General features: G+C 36.4%; 1 protein-coding gene across 6 annotated transcripts in view; it reads right to left on the bottom strand.

Moving 5' to 3' along the window:
* Positions 1-26,686, bottom strand: part of Stag1 (STAG1 cohesin complex component) — a 321,639-nt gene that overhangs the window by 171,696 nt on the left and 123,257 nt on the right. For 5 of the 6 annotated variants that reach the window (XM_021171587.2, XM_021171588.3, XM_085827945.1 and 2 more), the window contains 2 exons: positions 26,590-26,686; positions 8,293-8,369 (listed from right to left, as the gene is read on the bottom strand). In XM_021171587.2, the coding sequence (XP_021027246.1) occupies positions 8,293-8,369; positions 26,590-26,686 (174 nt within the window). The remainder of the gene's footprint in view (positions 1-8,292; positions 8,370-26,589) is intronic. The other variant, XM_085827946.1, reaches the window with a different exon arrangement.

Raw genomic sequence — 26,686 nt, 5'->3', positions numbered from 1 at the left:
GAAGCGGGGGGCAGAAAGGTAGCTGTGATGACTATTCTTGGTTGTCAATCTGACTATAATTGGAATTAATACAAACTTAAGCAGAAGGTACAATTAAGATTTTTTTCTTAATTAAATCATTTGAAGTGGGAAGACCCACTTTAAATATGGATCTTTTTAGATGGAAGACCTACCTTGAATATGGGTCACACACATCTGCTGGCAGCCTATATCAAGGTCATGAAAGAAGAATGCCTGCTCTCTCTGCCTATTTGCTCTTGTTTTCACTGGCCAGCCCATTTCTTCAAAGGCATTAGAGCCTACTCCATCAGGATTCTGCTACATACTAAAGACCAATTGAGACATGGACTAAACTGAACTCTTGGACCTTCCGTTGGTAGACAACAATTTTTGGACTACTTGGACTACATCCTATAAGCCATTCTAATGAATCCCTGCTTTTATTTATTTGTTTATTTATTTAGATAGATAGATAGATAGATAGATAGATAGATAAAGATAGTCATTCTGCCAATTCTGTTTGCCTAGAGAACTCTAATACAATCATAAAATCAGAAAACCTAGAATTGTACTCTAAAACTGTCTCTCTTAGAAATGGCTGCATAAACAAGTCCGGACAATAACAATAGACATTCTAGCACAAATAACACAGAAGCAGAAGAACATAGGGTTCCGTCTCGAGACAAAGAATTACATGGAACCAACAACTGCTGAGTGAGGGAAAATTACCTCACACCCCAGAGATTAGTGCCCTAATTGGTTAGCCAATACAAAGTACTCAGGCCTGAAGTAATATACACATAAATAAGAAAAATGGGATCAGTAAGTAATAGTTATATATTTATGTATAACACCCCCCAAAAACATATACACATACACACACATACAAATGTGCAACAAAGTTTCAATTGAGAAGAATGAACTTGAGAGGGGTTGTATAGAGAAAAGGGGGAAATCATGTAATTATATTTTAAATAAAAATATAGTTAGAAATAAAATGACTAACAAAGGAAAACTCCATAACTCAAGCACAGAAACAGAAAAGTCCTTCATTAAGGATATTTGAGCCCATGATTCACGAAAAGCAAAGAGAGTAACAGAAGAATGTAAGTCTCATTCATTTTCTGAATAGACAGAAAACCAAAATCTTAAAACCTTTTAGTTCTTATAAAACATGCAAATATTACCATTCAGAAAATTGTTTTTCAAAAGGGAATGTATTTCAAAGCCATTCCACTCAAATTCCAGGAATGATACAGACAAGGAGATTAAAAGAACTTAAGAGCAAGAGGGACTAAAAACATCAAAAAGAACTGTCTTTCATTTAACAGGACTGATGCACATATAAACTCACAGGGATCATGAGAATACACAGGGTCTGCATATGTTCAACTGCAAATGGGGTACCATTGCTCAGAAGAGATGGAGATATGGGCTCCAACCCATTACTAAGAAACGATCTCCAAATGATATTTTCTTGTACAGGAAAAGCCCTGTTTTCGCCATTGAAATCTCACTTTGTGTATTAGTCACACTTAAGGGTAGGCCCCATGCCAAACAGTAAATGGACATCACAAAATTAATGAAATGGTATTTTTTGTAGTCATTTTGTCTGAGCTTGCTTTGTTTAAGCTTTATTGTATTCATTTTTTTATCTTAATGGTTTTCTGCTTGTACATGATGTTTTCCAATTTTATAATTTTATGAGTTTAGTGTGTGTGTCTGTATTTGTCTTTCTATCTGTTTCTTGTACTTTTTAAAAATACTGGTTTATTTATTTGTTTACCTGTTTGTTTGTTTAAAGAGAGAAAGAGAGGGTGTGAAGCAGGGTGGATGGGAAGGTAGAGAGAAATTGACGGAAGGGACCACAATCAGAATATATTCTGTAAAAAATTACTTTCAGTAAAATATATATTAATAAAAAGAACTGCTAACATGTTCGATGATAAAAGAAAATTCTTAGCATACAAATGAATTACAAAGAGATTTTTAATATTTTCTTGAACATGCATCACTTGTGCATATAATGATTTTAGAAAGTGTAGTGTTATTGATGGGCAATGAAGTATTGAAAGCTACTTTATTAAGAACGTATCTTTAAGAAAAACTAAACAAACCCAGAATGCTAATGAATGAAAGATAACAAAATGAAAAACATAAAAAAAAAAAAAGACCCAAAACATCCACCCTTACCTATATTGAGGGAAGTCTTATAACATTTCGAAAAAGAAATATATTTGATAAACATAGAAAAATCGTATTAGATAAAAGATAAAGTATAGTCAGCTATTGGGTAGATCACAGGGCCCCCAATGGAGGAGCTAGAGAGAGTACCCAAGGAGCTAAAGGGATCTGCAACCCAATAGGTGGAACAACATTATGAACTAACCAGTACCCCGGAGCTCTTGACTCTAGCTGCATATGTATCAAAAGATAGCCTAGTCGGCCATCACTGGAAAGAGAGGCTCATTGGACTTGCAAACTTTATATGCCCCAGTACAGGGGAACGCCAGGGCCAAAAAGGGGGAGTGGGTGGGTAGGGGAGTATATGGAGGACTTTTGGGATAGCATTGGAAATGTAAATGAGGAAAATACTAAATTAAAAAAAAAAGATAAAGTATATATTTTACAAACTATCTGATAGAATATGCAGGCAAAGTAATATATAATTAATCAAATGAGAAGTAAAAGAACAAATCATCCTTGAACAAGTTCAAAAAATACAGGAGGAAACATTGGTGTGTAGTACAATATAATATACTGTGTATAAGATAAGTAATTTGTACATATGATTCACTATCCATCATATACTAGTGCCTGTCGGTAGTTTTTATAAGGGAGAGTCAAGACCTTCAAAAAAGCGAACAGCTTGTTTACAATTCCAAAACTATGAGGCATCGCCTCTGAGATTGTGAAGTTCAATCATCAGCTTCAATAAAATTTTTCATGGAATTCATAAGACAATACTGTTGCCACTAAGTATCCTTCCAACAGAGGTTACCAAGTAACAGGTGTCAGTTGAGAAAATTAATAGACAAGCTGATTTGCTACCTTGTAAATGAATCTTCATGATGAAAGAAGGCAAAAAGGAAGGAAGGAAGGAAGGAAGGAAGGAAGGAAGGAAGGAAGGAAGGAAGGAAGGAAGGAAGCCACCTTTCAAGAGTCAGTAACAAAACATGGGTGATTTAAAGTCCCAGAATATGGCGCAATAGATAAACCTACAGGCCATGGAAGCCTGCCTGCCTGTAAAAGGAGAGCACTGACCCTCACACAAGTGTGCTAGAGCACAAGTGCTGTTCCATCCAACCATTTCTGCACCTCAGTACAGAAAGGCACTGCAAAGAATAAGCTCCTAAAACCCCAATGGCCTGGGTTTTAAATTCTGCTATTTTTATAGGCAACAAAATATACTTTGATGATTTCATAATATTGTTCAATAAAAGTAAACTACAACTATAGGAAAGCAATTCAATCAAAAATGTAAATACCTGTGGGCCAGGTGTTACTATGCATACTGATAACCCCAGAACCAAAGAATCTGAGACAGAATTGCAATACTGAGGTCAGCTATCTAAGTTGTTCTAAACTAGCCTGTGCTACATGAGAACATCCCTTCCCCAAGCCTGGAACCTGCTGGCTCAGGGGTGGAGTTTCCTGCTCATTCGTTCTGCCACGCCCACTGCTGGACCCTGTGGCTTTGCTGCTTGGAGTCACAAACGTGTTCATCCTACTACTGGATCCCAAGTTACTTGGCGAGAAATCGGGTTCCCTCCCCCTTCCTTTATAACTGAATGTCGAAACTAGTAAAGGGGGGCTTTGAACATGAAATCGTCTTAGCCTCGTTCTTTCTCCCGCCCCGTCTAGCTTCCTCTCTTTTCAGCTCAAGCTGCCATCCTCATTTGAACCGTTCACGTTGCGGACTGCTGGTCAGGCTGCAACAGTTTGGCGCCCGTTGACTGAGAAGTAAATAAACCAGCAAGCAACCAGATAAATGATTTGTTTGTTTAAACAAATAAATAAGTAAATTTATAGATAAATAGATGAGTGGAACAAAGAAAGAAGCAAGCCAAAACAATTTTGACACCCCTGTAAAGAAATCCTACAATATATAGAAACTTAAGTGTATTAGGTAGGCTTTTAACATCATTTTGTCAGCTTTTGTGATTATGAACATAACTCACAAAAAGTTGAGGGATACCTGTATGGAAAAAGGTTCAGGCATTCACTAGTGATTATTGAGTGTGTCCCTGCCAAACAATGAGGAAAGAATGAGACTACAATTATTACTTCACTGAGAGGTCTACAGATACTTTTTTCAAGGTCATAAACTATACACATAGTCATGTCCCTGCACTGTGCCTAGTAGAGATTGCCCAGCAAACGTGCTCTTAGCACTGTACTGACACTTGGCACACAAAAATGAGCAAAACAACACCTTTTTTTTTTTCAAAGAATTTCTAATTTAAACAAAGAGATGAGGACAACCATAAGTGAGTTAGTAAACAACAGAACATTACAAGGGAATGTAGTAATTAAAAGAGATTATCAACTCTCTGAAGGCAGAACTGGAAAGAAACAATAGGGATAATATTTCAGAGAACAACAAAGTTAGGAAAACCCTATAAACAAAGGCATAAACAGGATAGTAACACTATTTTAGGCTGCATAAGCTGAAACAGAAAGTACTAAAATAAACAGAAGAAAGAAGGCAAACAAAAACCCAGTTAATTACAAAAAAGTTCAAAAAAGTCAAAGTTCAGAGTTCGAAGAAAAAAATATTTTAAACAGAAGCAAGATTTAGTTCTCTTTTCTTTTCCTTTTAGTCAGACCTAGGGACTAAAAGATAGGACTCATGTATGCTAAACAATCTATCTAGCATAAGTTATATTCTCAATACAAAAAGACAAAAATGTATGACTGCAATACAAAGAAAGTAGACAGGTTAAAAATAAAAGGATCAAGGCAAGGGACTTCTAGCGTTACTAAACTCAAAGCAAAAAGAGAAGGAAAACAGAGTGACTTTAAGTAACACTGGTGATGAAAAAAAGAATAATTTTATTGAAGTAATAAAATTATCAATAGAAGCTACAATCAACCAAAGAACCAATCTGATGTCAGCATGACTGAGTGGAAAGCTTATCTCTGATAGGAGACAAAAAAGTAACTTTGCCTGTAAAAAGGAAAATTTATGGGTTTTGTTTTTTGAGAAATGGTTTTATTATATACCCCTGGATGGCCAAGAACTCTTTCTAGATTAGAATGGCCATGAATTCATGAAAATCAGCCTATCTCTACTTTCCAAGAGCTGAAACTAAAGATCTGTGTCATGACGCCCCCATTTATGTTTAAGAATGTCTCAGACTGCAACATATAAAGAGATGGTCACATTTTAGGTATGGTCAAAACAATTTATGTAGAAAATCCAATTTTTGAACCTTAGGCCACACTGGAAACTATAACCCAAAGCATATTAATTTATGTGCAAATTAAATCCAGTAATTAAGAAAATAGCTCAGCTGATAGAATGCATGCCCATCAAGCATGGAGACCTGATTTCCCCCTGAAACACAAATGAAAACGGTTGGGGATGGTAATACACGCTTGTAATCCCAGATCTTGGGCACTAGAAAGCAAAATCACTGGGGCTAACAACCTGGATTCCATGATAAAGCATCTCTAAAATCAAACCCAAGATAAAAGCCAACATAATTTAAAGATTAAAAGCTTAAAATGATCATTGGGTCAGAGAATCTTTTTTTAGCTATGCGCTAGTTGTCTAATGATTCCTTTTGTAATAAATAATTTCACTTATCTTTCAATTCCTCTTATTTTATACTTGTATCTGTATAGTATTAATAACAGCTTTCTAATTTATTGTTCTTCTCTTAATCCAATAACAGTCAAATTTCATTATATATTAGCGTCATCAGGAATATGACTGGGGTATTTCACAGGCATCATAAACTTTTCAAGTCAATCAAAATGTCTAGAGCAGTGGTTCTCAACCTTCTCAATATTGTAACCATTTAATGCAGTTTCTAAAGTTGTTATAGACCCCCAACCATAAAACTATTTCTTTGCTCCATTAAAAACTGTAATTTTTCTAGTTATATATTATGATGTGAATATTTCAAATGTAACCTCCAAATGGGTCACAGCCTACAGGTTGAAAACTACTGGTCTAAAATATCTGAGTGATACCTCAGCATTTATAATTTTTAATAATTAGGTGATAATACTAATGACTGCAAAGTATGGCAGCTCCATTCATAAATTCACAGATTGGATTAAAATATATGTTACTATACTAAAAATTGAAACAAACCTTTGATTTCAATCAACTGTGTTATAAAAGTATGGCATTGTCAAGGCAGTCTAGAAGCTGAGGAACAAAAATCTATCAGCTAGCATATTAATATGGTTTTATTGTCTTTAGCCACATTTAAATTCTTGAATAAAGTAGATATAATTCTTAAGGTAACAAAATTTAATGTAGTGAAATGTTCTCAAAATTGTTAAGTTTTTAGCTTTTAAATTAAATTAGTACAAAGTCCTTATATTGCATCACAAACCCAAAAGAAATTGAGACGGTCCTTGAAATCCAAGTCACTAATATCTGCTATAGGTAGTTTGCCTCCAAACTGGCTTATGAAGTGAAAGCTTCATGGAGTTCTTAGGTCATCACTGTGAGTACACTCAAAGGGAATATAGAAGTGCCCTCTCCTGTCTTGCTCTGTGGCCACAAGTTGTTTGGCCTAAGAGTTGTTGTCTTGATAAACTGATTCAACACAAAACTGAAGTGATCAGGTCATTAGATAATGGTATAGGAACTACACAACTATCATATAAAATATAAACATTCCTCTTCATGATTTAATCAGAAATTAGTCTTAGAAATGTGAACAATACAGTGTTTCACATAAAAAAAAATATAGATATTCATACCAAATGGAAAAAAATAAAGCATAAATAATGTCATCTACGTTGAAACCAGTTTTTAGGAAACTGAAGATATAGAAATGCCTGAATAACAACTCAACTAATTCCTATGGAATATGATTAATCAACCTAAAAGATGGTACCAGATATTTCTGTAATTGAGAACATGCACTTTTGGTGTGAAGAGCAAGACAAATTGTGAATACCTGATGGACATTAATTAAGTTCTAAATATTTGACATATTTGTATTACTGTATTCAAATGGAAAATGATAATAAAAAATACACTTAATCATAAAAAAATAGAAAAGGCAGTCCTGTTAATGCTTAAAAAAATTTCTTCTGAAAACAAAATTCTTCCGTAAATCAAAACGATACATTAAAAGAAATAGTGATGGATTTAATAGCATTGCATGAATTAACTTTATCATAAATACAATATACAAATTAGCTGTGTTCCTGAATCTTACAATATGGCATTTGGGACTAGGATTTTTGATTGGTTTCTGAAGAATAACAATAGAAACTTGTATTCTAAATGGAAATTGGAGCTTTCAAGCAGTATGTTCCCAGTAGAACTGTACTGGCTGGTTTTGTGTGTCAACTTGATACAAGCTGGAGTTATCACAGAGAAAGGAGCCTCTCTTGAGAAAATGTCTCCATGAAACCCAGCTGTAAGATGTTTTCTCAATTAGTGATCAAGGGTGGGTGGGCCCATTGTGGGTGATGCTATTCCTGGGTTCTAAAAGAAAGCAAGTCAGGGGAAGCAAGCCAGTAAGTAACATCCCTGCATGGCCTCTTTCTCAGCTCCTGCTTCCTGATCTGCTTGAGTTCCAGTCTTGACTTCCTTTGGTGATGAACAGCAATGTGGAAGTGGAAGATCAATAAACCTTTCTACCCCAACATACTTCTTCGTCATAAGGTTTTGTGCAAGAATAGACACACTGACTAAGACAGGAACCATACACACAAGTGTGTGCGAGTCTAGAAAGTACAGACATGCTATACCACCTCGCTTTGGGAAATTCTTCATTAAATACAGTTAAGCAAAATTTTCTTCATTAGAAATACTAACAAACTTAGGAAATGTGTTTTAATAATCTGTAAGATAGATTTATAAACAGCACTGCTCAAATTATCCAACCTCCAAATCATTTTACCTCTAAAGCATTTAATGAAAGTAGTATTTCAACATTGAAAACAAATAAAGAATTGGAGATTGCCAGAATTAATGCATTATGTCAACTTTAACTCATGCCATTATGAACTAAATATCTGAAACAATGAACATATTTAATTATGATTTAAAAGATATGGAATCAATTTGTACAGGTATTGGAATGTTATATATACCTCATCAAATTCTTCAGTCATTTTTCTGATTATTTCTGCGTTCTGCATATTTCGAAACATCTCTATTCTGACCGTACCTGTGGAAAAACAGATTTTACAGTTAGTCTTTACCTTATATTAAGCATTAAACCCAACCATATCACTGTTTAAAAGTTATGTAAAACTAGTTAGGTTTCCTGTTCATCTCAAATTTGACTGATACTTTTTAAAAAAGAATTATTTTATGTATATGGGTGTTTTGTCTATTTGTATGTTTCTGGCATCATATGTGTACATAGTGCCTGCAGATACCAAAACAGGTATTGGATACCTTTGGGCAAGAATTATAGATTATTATACACTACCACATGGACACTGGAAGCCAAACACAGAAATTCTGAAAGAGCAGCCAATGCTATTAACCACTGAGCCATTTTCTACCCCCTCAAATTCTTTTTTATACCATCTACTTTAAAGGAATGTTTTATTTAGAAAGATAACACCTTTCAATGAAATGTTTTTCTAAAAGCCAAGTTATTAAGTTCTTTAGTGATGAAAGAAAAAGTTAACTTTTTATTTTGCTAGTTCTTTTGAACGTCTTGATGGCTTAATTTTATCCAAACATGGTTATATAATTTATTAATGTACTGACATGCAATTTTGTTAATTTTGAAAAATGTGTACTTTGAAAAAAATCAACATAATTTAGGCTGGGTTACACTGACCAAGGATAGAACATTTACTTAGCACAGCATACATATGGCCATGGTACATTCCCCAGTATGGCATCCAACTCCCTTCCTCTCAAGAAAAGAAAGAAAGAAAGAAAGAAAGAAAGAAAGAAAGAAAGAAAGAAAGAAAGAAAGAAAGAAAGAAAGAAAGAAAAGTAATTTAGACAAAGGGAATAGTGATAAAATTCTTCTCTAGTATGCACGAAGAACCCTCAGTTTGAGCTCTAGCACTACATAAACTAGGCACAGTGGCACATGCCTATAATCCTAGCACTTAGGAAGCAAGCTAAGAGATAACATGTTCAAGATCATTCTTGGATACATCACATGTTCTAGGCCAACCTGGACTGTGTAAGACGTCATCTCTAAATTCTAACACAAGACAAAATCAACATAATCTAAAGATGTTAAAAGCCTAAGATGAACATTGGAACAGATACTCTTATTAAAAAGATTCACTTTTATTTATATAAATGCAAAATATTTGAAAATTTTGTTGTTTTGTTTTTGGGCTCAGGAGGTGGCTCAGTGGAAAGGGCAATAATTGCCCAGCCTGACCTGAGTTTCAACCCCTAGATGCACATGGTGGAAAAAAAAAAAAAGAAAGAAAAGAAAAATCAACTGCTACAAGTTGTCTTCTGACCTCCATATGTGTCATAGGGCATGCTCACACACACTTGAAAAAGCCAATCAATCAATCAATCAATCAATAAATACATACATACATACATACATACATACATACACAAACAAATTAACTAATTTTTTAGTTACAAGAATGAGGTTTATTATAGTCTTTAAAACCCAAACTCCAGGTTGATCCCCCCTCCCCTCAACAACTTCTAATGATTTAAGCTCTTAGGAAATCATCCAACATGATGAACGTAGTGGTCTTTATAAGACAAACTAGGGAGAAAATTAAATTTACATGGGGCCTAAAAATTAACAAACAAGCAATATGGTAACACTCTTTTTTTATGAACTGTAAAAAACATAAAAAATACGGAGACTGCAGAGATTCTCATAAAATGAAGATACATGAAGAACTGTAGTCAAATGAAAAAAGTCTTGGAAAAATAAACTCCGATGTACATAAGGACTTATGGTGATTGCAATCCTGAGCGACAAACTGAATAAAACACTATCAGACTTGGAGAATCAGAACTACTTGATGGGAGCTGCTAATAAATTCATGATTAGAAACAGTGATACTGATAATTATTTTGTTAATCACTGACCTACAGAATAACATCAAAAAACAGTGAACATGCAGTATTAATTCATCATGGATTTAATGTTCAATCATCAGAAAATCCATATTTAAAAGAATTTGAAGTGCTGTTTTTGTGTGTGGGGGGGATGTGTATGAATGTGTGTAGGTACAGTAGGAACACCAGCATCAGATGTCATCTTCCATCATTCTCTACCTTCTATTGAGGCAAAACCCTACTGAATCCAGAGTCAGTGATTTTGAGCAGTCTGGCTAGTCAGTGTGCTCCAAGGAGTCCCTGTCTTTACTTCTTGCTGCTGGGATGACAGGCAGGATTTCCTGCATACCCAGCGTTCTATGTAGATTCTGGGGTGCTGAAATCTAGTCTTCATGTTTGTGCAGCAAGCATTTTCTCCTATGAGCCACCATCTCCTCCACTCTGATATGTTCTTTAAATAAAAGGATGACAGCAATACTTTAATTTCAGGGGATTTTTTTATAAATGATTCAAGAATTTTACCCCTACCAGTTTATTTAAGAAAAATGCAAACACTGATTAAAAAGTCATGTGCAAATGGCCAAATGTAATAAATCACAAGTGAATAAATTCAATATCAGTCTCACCTTTCTAAATAACTTGAAGCATAAAGATCCAAAACAAAAACAAATTATATATTAATAAAAAACAACATTGATGGTTTTTCAAGAAAATAGGTTGAAAACACAGCATCAAAGAAGGAAAGGATGGATCAGCAAGATGTCAGATGTCTTTCTTAGAAGGTAAAGGTTCTTGCTGCCAGGATTGATGAAATATGGCTTTGATAGCTGAATCAGTGTGGTTAAAAACAACTTAGTCCCACGAGTTGTCCACTGATTTCCACACACCTGTTTTGGAACGTGTGTGTGTGTACAGATATATAAACACACATGTTTGTATATGTACATACATACAAATGCATGCATACACACACACACACACACACACACACACACACACACACACACAGAGACATGCACACAAAATAAATACATGAAAATAAAATTATCATTCCATTTATAAAAATCGCCAAAACTGAGCCTGATGGAAGACACTTTTAATGCTAACACTCAGGAGCTAAGATCTTGGGCCAGAATGGTCTGCTTAGGGATATCTAGGCCAGCCAAAGGTACATAGTGAACAAACATGGTCGTGTACAAGATGGAGTTCCAAAGCTGAGAGAAACCTGAATGACCTTGTCTCTGCATATCAGCAGTACTAGAATGGCACTGCAGACCAGAAAGGATTTCTGTGAGAGTGTGGAGGAAAATGGAAGGCAGAGAACCCTGTACCACCTCAGCTTGATTAATTTCCTCAGCTTTAACCACCCATTTTCCTCCATCAGGTACTTTGGGCTACCCTCTATCCTATTTGGTTTATGTTTTTGTTTGCTTTGTTTTGGTATTGTTTTTTTTTTTTTTTTCAGTAAGGAATAATAGTACCTCAAACATAGTAAGGATTCAAGAAAGATTTGTGGAATGTCTTTCTCTTTCCACTCTGACAATCCTAGATTTCTGCCAATCTGGGTGTTACATTTCTTTCTGGTAGTCATTTTCTTAAAGTTCAGTTAATACTCTTCTAGTATATTCTCCAGAGACTGAATTCTGCTCCAGATACTGTGTAGAAACACCCCAATCCTAAAATCCAAGATAGTGGCCCACCCTCCTAAAGCTAAGTAGTGGATTAGAAAAAGGGAGGCAGAGCTCAATAGGAAGAAAGATGTGTAGTTTTTGTAAACACGGCCATTTATTTAGATGGGGAGTCTACTGAGGATTTTTCCATCATCAGGTTTTTTTCCTACTTCTTCTATTAGCCTCTGGAATGGTGTTAACAGTATTATCTCCATTTATAGCTCCCCACCCCACCCCCACCGTCCTGAGCCAAATCTGCCATTGATGGAGTCTTCACAATATTGTTCCTCCTTTATTCAAGAGATATTGGGGGATTAGAGCCTTGGTCTCTGTTCTGGCTAGATTTGTTGTCAACTTGACTCAAGCTGGAGTTATCACAGAGAAAGGAGCCTCCCTTGAGGAAATGCCTTCATGAGATCCAGCTGTAAGGCATTTTCTCAATTAGTGATCAATGGTGGGAGGGCCCACTGTGGCTATGCCATCCCTGGGCTGCTCATCTTGGGTTCTATAAGAAAGCAAGCTAAACAAACCAGGGGAAGCAAGCCAGTAAGTAACATCTCTCCATGGCCTCTGCATCAGCTCCTGTTTCCTGCCCTGCATATGTTCCAGTCCTAACTTCCTTTGGTGATGGAACAGCAATTTGAATGTTGTAAGCTGAATAAACCCTTTCCTCCCCAAATTGATCCTTGGTCATGATGTTTGTGCAGGAATAGAAACCCTGACTAAGACAGTCTCCAATGTTCAGAAACTGCCCAATTCACTTATCCTACAAACTTGCCACCTGGCTGTTTGGAACACTTCACAGAGGGCAAGTTACATCTTTGCTTTTGCTCTTTTCCTCCTGCCCTTGGATTGGTCCTACTGTATAATTCTGATTTTTTATTTTATGTTACACTTGTGGCTTTTTTTTTTCATATTGAGGAAATAACATTACCCCAGGAGCCAAAAATAAATCAAAATTGGAAAAACAAACAAACAAGCAAGCAACAATCTCTAAAATGATTAGCTTGAAAGTTGCCAGGCATGAACAAGTGTACATGAAGAGTAGGAAAGCAAAGAAATATGCTCTAAAATTAAAATGTCGCCAGGCAGTGGTGGTGCACACCTTTAGTCCCAGCACTCGGGAGGCAGAGGCAGATGGATTTCTGAGTTCGAGGCCAGCCTGGTCTACAAAGTGAGTTCCAGGACAGCCAGGGCTACACAGAGAAACCCTGTCTCGAAAAACCAAATAAATAAATAAATAAATAAATAAATAAATAAATAAAATGTCTAAGAGACAGGAAAACATTATATATTGGGACAAAAAAGTTATTAGGTAGATGTACACATTTATACAAAGTCATTAAACTGAACATTACATTAGATGTCAATGTAAATTGTATCTTTGATCCATTGATTTTCCTAATCGTAAGAAAATATTCAAATCACTCAAGGTGGATTTAAAAACTAGAAAACACACACACACACAAATACCTCTTCTTAGAATACCCATCTCTGTGGTTCTTCCATCAATTCTGCAAATCAGAATTTCAGAAACATTAACAATCTAAAACCTTATAAACTTAAGGATGCATTGGCAAGGGGCATATAAGAAACAAAGAAAAAAAAAACTGGATAATGCTAACAATATTACTGTAATACTTACACATTCTGCAATACATATCCCAAACTGTAATGATGCTGTAATAATGATCTATTCAACTTCCATGACTGATATGACATGCTCAACTATCGTATTGTTACAGTGTTTTCAATGAAATACTTAAAGAAGCTCTGAAAGAAGGTATTTTGAGTGTTAACATTGTGAGAAATAAGAAAATTGTAACCAGCAATGAAACCGCTAGGAAGAGAAACTTAGGCTTCACATTTTTACAGGGACTATCAAATGTAAATAACCCTACTACTAACTTAAATGTCAAAAGCCATAATTTAAAAAAAATAAATGATGCTATAACAAAGAACCTTTGTGCACACTCCCAAAGATGAATATTCCAAAAAATCACCCTTAATTTTTAACTGGTCATGAGTCTCCACAAATGACTAAATATTTGCCTTTAAGAAAAGCTGTCTCCAGATTGCTAGAGTCTTTCCTTTCCTAAAGTAATACTTTATTTTAAATCTGTTTCTTCAATAAACTGGTTTTCTTTTTTTTTAAAGATTTATTTATTTATTATATGTAAGTACACTGTAGCTGTCTTCGGACACTCCAGAAGAGGGCGTCAGATCTCATTACAGGTGGTTGTGAGCCCCCACGTGGTTGCTGGGATTTGAACTCAGGACCTTCGGAAGAGCAGTCAGTGCTCTTACCCATTGAGCCTTCTCGCCAGCCCGATAAACTGGTTTTTATACCAGCAATATATTACATTTAGAGACAACTTTCTAATCTTTCACTTTCTATAATTTACCTGAGAGGATGTAGGTAATTTTCAAAGGTCAATTCAATACAGTGCAAATTTTTACACTATCTAGCATAGCAATACATATCTTATGACCCTAATAACTCACTCATTTATAAAGAAAAAGGACTGCAGACACCATGAGCTATTAAAACTTTCATTCCATTAGTTGTTTCAAAAACCCCTGACATCCTGAGATTTTTCGTATTGAAAGTTTCTTTAAAAAAAAAAAAAGCATTGCTAAAACTGAATACTGGGACCAAAATTAAAGGGGCATTCTTAAGATGTTTGCTTTGGGGCTTTTTGAATTTTTTCAAATTAATTTCTTTCTGTATGTATTTGTTAGTATGTAAATGTGTGTATGTTTGAGGATGTGAGTGGTCAGAGGAAAGGTTGCAAAAGTCAGTTCTTTCTTGTCACTATGTATGTCCCAAGTATCAAACAAAGATTGCTGGGTTTCAAAGCAAGCACCTTGACTTGCTGAGCCATCACTTGGGCCTTGTATTCTGATTTATAAAGATGTGTGTGTCTGCTCTGGCATGCTCATACATGCCATAATCTCAGGTGAACCTGAACACATGACAAGACTATGCCAGAGAGAGAGGACAAAGCTAAAAACATATTTGTGAATGTACTTAAAATGTTCTACATTCACAGAATATAAATACCAAGAAAGAGAAAATTTGATATTAAATAGTATTCTTTACAACAATAAGGACGTACCTGAGACAATCTTGAACTAATTATGTAACCACCAACCTAGACAATTGTTTCAACATACACACACACACACACACACACACACACAAATCTTTTTTAAAAGAAAACCATAAAAGATTATTTGATACTGTCTTTACAGTAAGGAAATATTTCAAATAACAGAAATAATTTAAAACTTGTTTTAACAGTGAATAATTCTCAAGTTAGAAATAACAGCAGCAATGTAAAGTTTGTAAATGACTTAGGATGGGCGGGGGTGGGGGGGCGCACACACTTGTACTCCTGACACTCACGCAGCTAATACAGGAGGGTTTCTGAACTTGATGTCATTTTAAGCATCAGAAAACAAAAACAAAAAACTTATCTCTAAATAAAAATGATTACAAATGATAATGAGAGCAAGGCTTCATGCAACTTCTGTGATGTGAAAATTTTCAATTATCTATCAAAATTACAAATTTTCAAATTCCTTGGCACTGATTACTCACACCAAAATGTTCATAAAAACTTTTAAATGTCTAAAATGATTTATAAGTATTCTGTAATCAATGTAATAAAAAAATTAAGAAAAATTCACATACCATTTATAAAGATCAAATGCTCATGAATACATTACTTGCCCAACAAGTTTTTTCTCTCACTGTACAGATGAGAAAACTAAGACCTCTAAATAGAAACCTGAAACAAGTTTTGCTAATAATTGACCTACTCTGATAGACTGGCAATGACTAGCTACTACTTGTTCTTAACTATTAAGGGCTCCGTTGAGCTATCAAATCACAAAAATGCCATCCAGGATTGATAAATAATTTACAGAATAAATGAATATACTCACAAAAGAGATACTGAAACATATACTATATATTAAAATATACTAAAAAGGTATGTAGCAATCTGAAAAGTCTTGTTACCTTCCCGAAAAGGAGATAAGTGACTGACATTTAAGGAGATGAGAAATGTAAAAAGAATTGTTTTTCTAATGTGAGTGGCTACAAGTACACTAGGTATGCCTGGAGCCAGCAAAGGCCACAAAAAGACACCAGATCTCCTGGAAGTGGGACTACAGATGACTCGAGCTATCAAGTGGGTGTAAAAGATTGAACCTAGATATTTTATATTACTTGTGACTATTGTGAAGGGTGTTGTTTCTTGGTGTGACTCTAACCAAACAAGGGAAAGATCTGTTTGACAAGAACTTCAAGTCTCTGAAGAAAGAAATCAAAGAATACCTCAAACGATAAAAAGATCTTCCAAGCTCATTGTAAAAATGGCCATCTTAACAAAAGTAATCTAAAGATTCAATGCAATCCCATCTCAAAAGTCCAATTCAATTCTTCATTGACATAGAAAGAGCAACTCTCATATTTATCTGGAATAACAGAAATCCCAGGATAGTAAAAACCATTCTTGACAATAAAAGAACTTCTCCAGGAATCATCATCCCTGACCTCATACTATACTACAGAGAAATAGTGATTAAAAACAAGAACAAAAAAAAAAAAAAAAAAAAAAAAAAAAAAAAAAAAAAAAAAAAAAAAAAAAAAACGCATAGTATTGATACAGAGGCAAACAGGTAGATCAAAGGAATAGAATTGAAGACCCAGAAATAAACCCAAACACCTATGGTCACTTGATCATTGACAAAGAAGCCAAAATCATCCAGTGGAAAAAAGACAACATTTTCAACAAATGGTACTGGCTCAAGTGGTGGCTGGCACATAGAAGAACGCAAATTGATCCATTCTTATCTCCTTGTACAAGGCTCAAATCTAAGTGGATCAAGAACCTTCACATAAAACCAGATATGCTGAATCTAATAGAAGAGATAGTGGGGAAGAGCCTCCAACACATGGGCACAGGGAAAATTTCCTCAACAGAACACCAATGGCTTATGCTCTAAGATCAAAATTTGACAAATGGGACCTCATAAACTTGAAAACCTTCTGTAAGGGAAAAGAAAATGTCAATAGGACAAAATGGCAACTCACAGATTGAGAAAAGATCTTTATCAACCCTATATCCAATAGAGGGCTAATATATAATATTTACAAAGAACTTAAGAAGTTAGACTCGAAAGGATCAAATAGCCCTGAACAGAGAATTATCATCAGAGGAATCTCAAATGGCCAAAAAGCACTTAAAAAGAAATGTTCAATGCCCTTAGTCAGCAAGGAAATTCAAATCAAAACAACCCTGAGATTCTACTGCACAGGAATCAGAATGAAGAAGATCAAAACCTCAGGTGACAGCAGATGCTAGCAAAGATGTGGAGAAAGAGGAACACTCCTCCATTGCTAGTGGGACTGCAAGCTGGTACAACCATTCTGGAAAGAAATCTGGCGGTTCCTCAGAAAATTGGAAGTAGTTCTAAACAAAGACCCATTATACCACTCCTGGGCATATACCCAAAAGATGCTCCAACATATAACAAGTACACATGCTTAACTATGTTTATAGCAGCCTTATTTATAATAGCCAGAAGCTAGAAACAACCCTCAACAGAATGGATACAGAAAATATCGTACATTTACACCACAGAGTACTACTCAGCTATTAAAAATAATGACTTCATGAAATTCAAAAGCAGTAGAACTAGAAAATATCATCCTGAGTGAGGTAACACAGACACAAAAGAACACACATGGTATGTATTCACTGATAAGTGGATATTAGTCCAAAAGTTCAGAATACCCACAATACAACCCACGAGTCATATGCAGCTTAAGACGAAGGAAGACCAAAGTGTAGATGCTTCAATCCTACATAGAACAGGGAACAAAATAATCACAGGAGCTAGAGGGAGGGAGGGACCTGAAATGGAGAGAAGAGGGGGAGGGGAAAAAAAAGAAGAAGGGCAGGTATTGGAAGGGACAGAAGTACAGAGAATCAGGAAATTGAATAGAAACATGTAGCAGAGTGGGATGGGGAGCTGGAGGTAGCCACTAAAAAGTCCTAGAAACCCCAGGAAATGGGAGGCCCAGGAGCTAGTGGTGATAATTTTAGCTGAAATACTCAACAAAGGGGAGATACGATCTGTAAAGATCACCCCCAGTAGATAGGCATAGCCCCCAGTGGAGGGATGGGGCCACTCATGAATCTCAAAATTTTTAACCCAGAAATGTTTCGGTCCAAAAGAAAGATAGGGACAAAAAATTGGAACAGAGACTAAAGGATAGGCCATCCATAGACAATCCCACCTAGGGATCTATCCCATCTGCAGACTCCACCCCTATCCCCTACTATTGCTGAGGCCAAGAAGTGCTTGCCAACAGGAGCCACCTGAAAAAGACTGATGCAGATACTTAGAGCCATCCATCAGACTGAGCCCAGAGACCAGACCACAATAGAAGAGCCAGGGGAAGTGTGCCCCTCCCCCATTCTTGAGCAGGCTAAATAGACCTTAAGTGCTTGCCAAGGTTGGACCTGAAAGTCCTAGGAGTCAATTTCCTACAGGGGTAGACTGCCAGCTAGCTTGCTTTGCAACCCAATCCAGTTGAAAGAAAGGATGGGTCTCTGAGCCCTCCCTATATAAAAGCAGTGCTATTAAACTTTGAGCCTTGATCAGAAACTTTTGTCTTGGCTTCATCCTTCTCTTGAACCCAGTCCTTTTCATTTCCAGCCCTGCCCCTTTCATGTAACACAGTTCATCCATGGCTGCAGGACAGCTACATGGAAGGACTGAAGGAGCTGAAGGAGATTGCAACCCCACAGGAAGAATAATATCAGCTAACTGGACCACCCAGAGTTCCCAAGGACTAAACCACCAACCAAAGTGTATACATGGAGGGAGCCAGGACTCCAGATACTTAAGTAGCAGAGGATGGCCTTATCTGACATCAGTGGGAGGGGAGGTCTTTGGTCCTGTGCAGACTTGATGTCCCAGCATAGGGGATGGCTAGAGGGGTCAGGTGGGAGTGGCTAAATGGGTGGAGGGGAACCCTCATAGACGCAAAGGGGAGGGGGAGAGGGAGGATGGGTTTGGGGAGTTGGTGGAGGAATAACTGGGAAGGGTGATATCATTTAAAATGTAAACGAATAAAATGATTAATTAGAAAAATTAAAAAGAGACAGATTGAACCTGAATCCTCTGTTACTGACCACTGAGCTCTCTGTTTAGTGCTGCTCCTATCTCCACTTCTATAAATATAGAATGTTTGTCACACACTAATGTGTTCAAAAAACCTTGGCCCACTGTTATTTGTGCTGTTTTGGAAAGTGCAAGAAATTTTAGCAGGTGGGGTCTAACATTAATCTTATGGAGATTACGTATATATTCTTCCAGGCTCTTACTTTATTTTTCTGCTTCCTTAATGCCATGAAATGAATAGCCTGTATCATACATTTTTATAGCCATTATAACATTCAATGCCTTACCTAACAGCAACAGAAATGACCATGAACTGAAAATTCTTAAGTTGTAAGTCAATGCAAATCTTTCCTGCCTGTAATGAAAATTGAGCAACCTAGAAAATTAGAATGAAGGGTTGGTTATGACTGTAACAAAACCTCAACACTGAGTTCAGAACCTTTGCGAACATGTTTGTGGGGTCTCAGGCTAGGTCTCAGGGAAGTTTTTAGCAGAAACTGAGAAGAGCAACATACAGAGTGAACTGTGGAGAAAACTGTATTTACGAGGAAACAGGAGACCAGTTATCAATCGTGTTAAACTGGGGGAGGGGGGCACTGACTTCAGGTGCTTATTTACTAGTGGATGAAATAGAGATAAGAGGGAAAAAAAACCTAGAAATATCTTGGAAAACTTTGATCAGGGGAAAAAGAAACCTGGAAATCCGGTTTAATGATGCCAATTCAGAAAAGTTTAGACAAACACTCAGCACCTGAATATTAGGAAAACCTTGTAGGCATTTCAACAGAAAGCCAGTTCTCACATGGGGCAAACTCAAGAATACTGTAAATAATGCCAGGGATTACTGCTCAAAAAGATTTACCTAGGAAGATAAGTTTACTACCCTCATTTGCTCAGGCACTCAAGAGGCTGTTGTAACTATAATCTAAGCCAAGCTATGGCTCAAGCTGCAGGATGATCCACAGAACATGGTGCTGGTGTTTAAAAGATACAGAAAGGAAGACTGCAGTATCACAGACACAGCCATGCATGTTTCAAAGAAAAGCCAGGAAGGTTGGGCAATTTATGACAGTTTCAAATTCCTGCATGCAGTACCTAACAAGGGATGTATGAAGCTAGGAGACAGAAGTTGAGGATGAGATCAAGACCCCAAAAACTTAAAAACAAACAAGATATGGAATTCTGGTCTTGAAAAACTGCCAGTAAAGTACAGTCAGAAAGAGAGGTGGAGAGGAGCAGGAGAATGCAGAAGAGACAGACAAGGAGAAGTTAAAGACAGGAGGTAGGGCAGGGGGAAGGAAAGGGGAAGGAAGAAAAGGGGAGGAAAGGAGAAAGGGGAAAGAATGGGAAGAAACTACAAACTGCCAAAATGCAAGGTTGAAGGGGTGGAGCTTTCCAAGGAAAATGGAGCTCAAATTATGCCATAATGCCTGGATGCCAGATATGGATTTACAAGATTTGATATTTGCCGGGTTGGGTTTCTTTTAGAATAGGACTCTATGCCACTATATGTTGTATGAACACAAATTTCTTTCTGATATTAAAGGCACTAAGAAGAAAGACTCTGAACTTGGGTATGCGAATAAAAATAGAACTGGTGACACCATACAGACGCTTTAGAAATGGACTACTTTTGCATTATGAAATCAACATATAGGAAGAAGGGTAGAAGGCTATAATTTGAATATGCAATGTCCCTCTCTGGTTCATGATGAACCTTGATCCACAGCTGGAGGAGCTACCCTTTAGATATCCTCAGAGCTCTAACAAGTAGTGGCTACCTGGAGGAAGTAGATCACTTAGAAGGTTAACTTAGAAATTTTATCTTGCTCTGGACCCTTTCTGTTAACACTCCTACCTACTTTCTGGCCATTATAAACTAAGCAGCCTTTATTACAATTGTCAGCTGACATCATATTCTGTCTTTTCTTAAGATCAAAGAAAAAAGTAGCTGGGCGGTGGTGGTGCACGCCTTTAATCCCAGCACTCAGGAGGCAGAGGCAGGCGGATTTCTGAGTTCGAGGCCAGCCTGGTCTACAAAGTGAGTTCCAGGACAGCCAGGGCTATACAGAAAAACCCTGTCTCGAAAAAAACCAAAATCAAAGAAGTAGTAACCAACCATGATGCAAAGCAATGGCCATGAACAAAAGTAAAACTATCCTGACCTCCATTTCTGACAGGCATTACTTACATCAGGGAAAGTGTGACAGTGACAAAACATCTTAAAAGGCACCTGTGGAACCTTTATTAATCTGCATTCACTGAAAGGCAGCAGTATAAAAACCCAAGATGAATTTACCAGAATGAAAGTTTTAAGAGTGTTTTTTAAACTATCATATGAAGATGCATTAATAAAAAGAATCCTAACCTACAAAGTACAGCAATGAAACATATCCTTTGATAATTATCAATATGTACAACAATAAAGGCTAGTGGCCGTAATAATAATCACACCAGAGTAAAAATCCTCTAAAGTTACATTTAGTTGGAATACATTTGGTAGCAAATTTGAAAAAATATAAGTGTTTTTCAGCTTCACTATTTATTAGCATGGTGAACAGCAAAATGTACATAGTCTCTATGAAACTCAAATAACTTTTGTAGTTAACTGCCTTTTTGTTAAGAGTTGAATCAATTTTCCTACAAATAAAATGACTTTACTCTTTTTATGACTATAAAACAAAGTCCTGCTGAATACATAAGCCATATTTTCCTTACCCATCTCTCTGTTGCTGAACTCCTATCTAGCATAGCCTAGCCTAGCACCTGTGTGGTGTGCACATCTTTGGGTAATGTCTAGATGGGATAGTTTGGTCATAAGTTCGATCATCTACCTTTATTTATTGTTTTGAGGACTTTGAATTCCATAGTGCCTAGATTAGTTTGCATTCTCAAGAGGGTTTATAACTCAAGAATTCCCTTTTGTCCATTTCCTGGTCAGAATTTATTATGTGTTTTCTTGATTACTTACATTCTAGATGAAGACAGCATCTCAATGCATGCTTCATTTGCATTTCCCTGATGAATAGCCATACTGAAATTTGTTTTTCTCTTTATATATGCCATTTGTACTTCACCTTGAGAGCTGTTACATTTTATTACTCTATTAAAAGACTAGATTGTTTGTGATATCTAACTTTGAAGGCAGTAATAGGGCTACTGTAGAAAAAATTCAAGATACTCTGCTCAGTGCTTTAAATTCTAGAGCCTGGAGAATGTATAGCACACTTAAATTAAAAAATACATTCGTATAAGAAACAAAATAGAGATAAGAAAAACATATTCAAGAAAATATCAAGCTAAAACTTTTACATTATGTCTACAGTTCATAAAAGGCGGAGTCAATACTGAGCTGCCAACTTTAGCCTATTTTTACCACTGCTCTTAACATGAAGTCCGTGAATGAAGTAATAGGATGTTTTTCTTGGGTTGTTGGTTTTGGCAGAACTCTAGAACCTCCCTGGAACTCTACTGGAACCTGGATTTCTAAATACCTTTGTTTCCAGGTTAAAACGGTGTTTGGAAAGTTGGAACCTGCCTTTTTTCTAAAAACCAGAAAAAATACTACAGCAGTTATCTAACCACTCATACCTAGTCTTCAATCCAAAGTAGAGGTGATTAGGCTCAACAGCATTAAACATCCTTATCCGAAGTACCTTGTATTTACCAGAAGAGAATGGAATGAAGCAACAGAAGAAACACGGGAACAAGTAAACTGTCGCACACCTCTGTATATAAACCATCGTACAGCCTAGAGAACTGCACCTGTGTCACCTCGGCATGCACCTTATTACTGGCCAGAGAAGCAGAATTGTATTCTTTGATGCTTCTTGTCCATTTTAGGATTTACTTCCCTAAGTTCTATAGGTACCTGACCCTTTTTATCTTTCCAACTAAAAATAAAAGGGCGTAAATGTGACAGTTACATGAAAAAATTAAAGACAGGAAACTAGACACAGGCAAATTTTTGCTACTTGATGCTATAACAGTATCGCAAATAACATTTTAAGTTTTAAGCTTTTAACGACATAACATTACATACTTAGCACTACTGAAACCTATGTGTGATAAAATATGCTACCACTGATTAATACACTAGCAAAAAGCATTCCAAATAGTAAAGGCCTTTCAAGTGTTCTGTGTATGAATCAACCTCTTATTTCAAAGATTATGGTCACAGATTCTTAATAATTATCTGCCATTATGGTATTGAAGGGATATGGCAATCAGACAGTAGGACAAACTTTTGGTGGTCTTTCATGTTTGCTTTATCTAGGTTCACATGAGCTATAAAACAGGAAAAAACTGCCAAAGAGTATGAATGAATTTGGTAAAAGAAACCTTCAGAAGAAGAGAACAGTAGTACTAAGACTACTAAACCTGGAAGCAAGTCACTAAAGAAGTGTCAGCACACGATAAATGCACAGCTCATTACCTAGCAATGCAATGAGTTTGACCATCTTTCTAATGAAATAAGAAGGGAAGCTGGGCAAAATGTAGAGAAAAAGACTCACATTCTGGTTGCTTTCCAAGAGAAATTTCCAACAAAATTTGTTAAGTATGTTGGAGTACATGTGAATTACCTGGTTTATGTATGCAATAATGGAGTAAAAAGAAAAAAAATGAAGATATTTTATAAAATATGTAATTTTTACAATAGCTTTAAAGTTGTGATTTTTACCTTCACTGATGTGTCTGTCTCTAGATGGCAGTCTATAGTTTGTAACATTCCTAGTTAAATATTCCTTCCTTGGTAAGCATGAAGATGGCTATACATTATATTAGTAAACTGTCATATTATTATTTAGTTTCACAAAATGGTAGGTTCTGTTAGTGAGTTCTCCCACCAATTCCCATCATTTCAGACCCAAACATGCTTATCTCAAAGTGCCCTCTGAAGTCCCTTCTCTAAAAATAAGTTGTGACTCCTAACTGCACCAGGGAGGAAAGAACAGCAAAACACCACAGAGTAAAAATATTACCTTTTTGTTTGTTTGTTTGTTTGTTTGTTTGTTTGTTTTTCGAGACAGGGTTTCTCTATATAGCCCTGGCTGTCCTGGAACTCACTTCGTAGACCAGGCTGGCCTCGAACTCAGAAATCCATCTGCCTCTGCCTCCCAAATGCTGGGATCAAAGGCGTGCGCCACCACTGCCCAGCAAATTATTACTATTTTTTATCTCATGATATAAGAAGGACTTGTAGTGACTAAGAAAAGCTTAAGTTCAGTTATGGAAGTAAAATAGAGAAATGAATTACGCTATTCTCAGCTTGACTAGGTACCACAGGGCAGGACCAGAGGCAGCAAGCCCCTGAACCAGTTTGTCACACCATACACCAAGACCTTCAGCACACAGGTATCCTTCAGCATAACACCCACCTTAGAAAGGCATAATATTCCAGTCCCTTATCCTTTATGAAACATTACCAACTTAAACTGTGATTCCCTGCTGCCTCCCAAGGACTGACCACCTGTACAATTTGGATAGCCCTCCAAGGAATTCTGAACATTAGCAAAACAATTTACTACATCAACAGAAAGGTTTGCTCCAGGGGTGAGAAATCAAAACTTTTGCTAGCTGATCTGGGAACACTTCAGAAACCACATTTAACTATCAAGAGTTGACTCCAAATTGATTCCACAGTGTCAAGTACCAGACCTGCAATCTGACCAAATGGGGTAATAAAAAATCCAAAGGTGAGACCACATAGACATACCAAGAAATTCCACAGATCCCGTAACTCCAGGTGCTGAGGTCCTATGACAATAACATGAAACACGAATAACCAAGACAATTTGTCTACTTCAAGAAATATGCACTCCTAGTATAATACTCCCTGACAAAACCAACTTTGCTAACATGTTAAACAATGATTTTATAACTCTGGGTACTGACAATCACATTATTTTTTGTTTTGTCCTACCATGATTTGTTTTTATTTATTATTATTTATTATTATTATTTTAGATGTCTGTTTGTATTCTAATCCACAAAGAAAGTATGGATTTTGGTGGATGGGAAACTGTGATCAGAATATATTATATTAAAAAATCTATTTTCAGGCTGGATAGATGGCTCAGCGGTTAAGAGCACTGACTGTGCTTTCCAGAGGTCCTGAGTTCAATTCACAGCAACCACATGGTGGCTCACAACCATCTGTAACGGGATCCGATAACCTCTTGTGGTGTGTATGAAGACAGAAACAGTACACTCAGACACAGTAAACAAACAAATAAATAAATCCATTTTTAATATATTTTCAATTTTAAAAAGTGATAATGATTTCAAAACAGCAATTAGATACTCAAAGAGAATATGAATATGTCAAAATGAAGACCACAAAGCAACTGAATAAATTAATGAAAAATAATCAAAATATAAAAATAGAATTTGAAAAGAGACTCTCTAAAGAAAGTGAAACATAAGATTCAAAGGAATTTATCCCGCCAACAGACTGGATCAAGTGAAAGAGAGATTATCAGGTCTTAAAAACAAATTAGAGGATTCCGCAAAGCCTAGGAAAACCCATGAAGGGAACATGAGGAACTCTGGAACACTATAAAAGACAAACCTAGAAATCATAGGTATCTAAGAGAAGAAAACCAGTCAAAGGCATAAGAATATTTTCAATAAAATCACAAAAGAAAACGTCTCAAATCTAGAAAGGCAATGCCTATCAGGGTACAAAGGGCATACAGAACACCAAATGGACAGAACCAGAAAACAATCTTTCCAACTTCAATTAATATTTATTAGTATGTTTTGAAATGCCTGTAATAATTTTCTTTCTTTTTCTTTTCCTTTTTTGGTTTTCTGAGACAGGGTTTCTCTGTAGACCAGGCTGGCCTCGAACTCAGAAATCCGCCTGCCTCTGCCTCCTGAGTGCTGGGATTAAAGGTATGCACTACCACTGCCCAGCCTGTAATAATTTTCATTTCAATAAAACACTAAACATACAGAAATAAGGAAATAAAAGTAAAAGCTGCAGTGAGGAAGCCAAGAGACTGCGGGTGACAGTCTGTGTGCTCCTTTTACTGACTGCGGAGCCCACATTAATGGTGGATCTACACTCTGCAGCCACATCTTTGTAGAAATGTCCTCACAGAAATACCCAGATGTACCTTTCCAACGTGGCTCTAAATTAAATGAAGTTGACAAGAATAACCACCACATTCATTTTGTCAAAAAAATGTCATGAGCAGCTATGAAGATAGATGGAAAGTTGACAAGTAGGGAACAGAAAATTGATGATGAACAAAAGCAACTCATAAACAGTGCAAATTTTAGTTTTTCTTGACAATTTTGAAAGAAATACAAAAAACACATTGCTATTTGGACAGGAAACACTGATTGGGAAAAGAATAAGTATCCTTAACACACAGACCATTTGCTCTGCCAAAAATGATGAAACACAATTCTAGGATGAAGCCTATGACTAGTGGCACATGATGTTACATTGCTGAACTGACAGGTTCAATAAACAGCATTTATTTCACAACTGTGTACCTCGACATCCTGAACACTGGATAAAAAAGTTGATTAAATCCAGAAGTGCGATGTCCCTGTCTTGTTTATATAATTCAATCCAGTCATCCACCACGGA

The sequence above is a fragment of the Mus caroli genome, unplaced genomic scaffold (assembly GCF_978045245.1).
Source record: "Mus caroli unplaced genomic scaffold, Mus_caroli_1 scaffold_11, whole genome shotgun sequence".
Classification (NCBI taxonomy): Eukaryota; Metazoa; Chordata; class Mammalia; order Rodentia; family Muridae; genus Mus; species Mus caroli.
The sequence above is the reverse complement of the archived record's forward strand: the minus strand, read 5'-3'. Positions and strand labels throughout refer to the sequence as shown.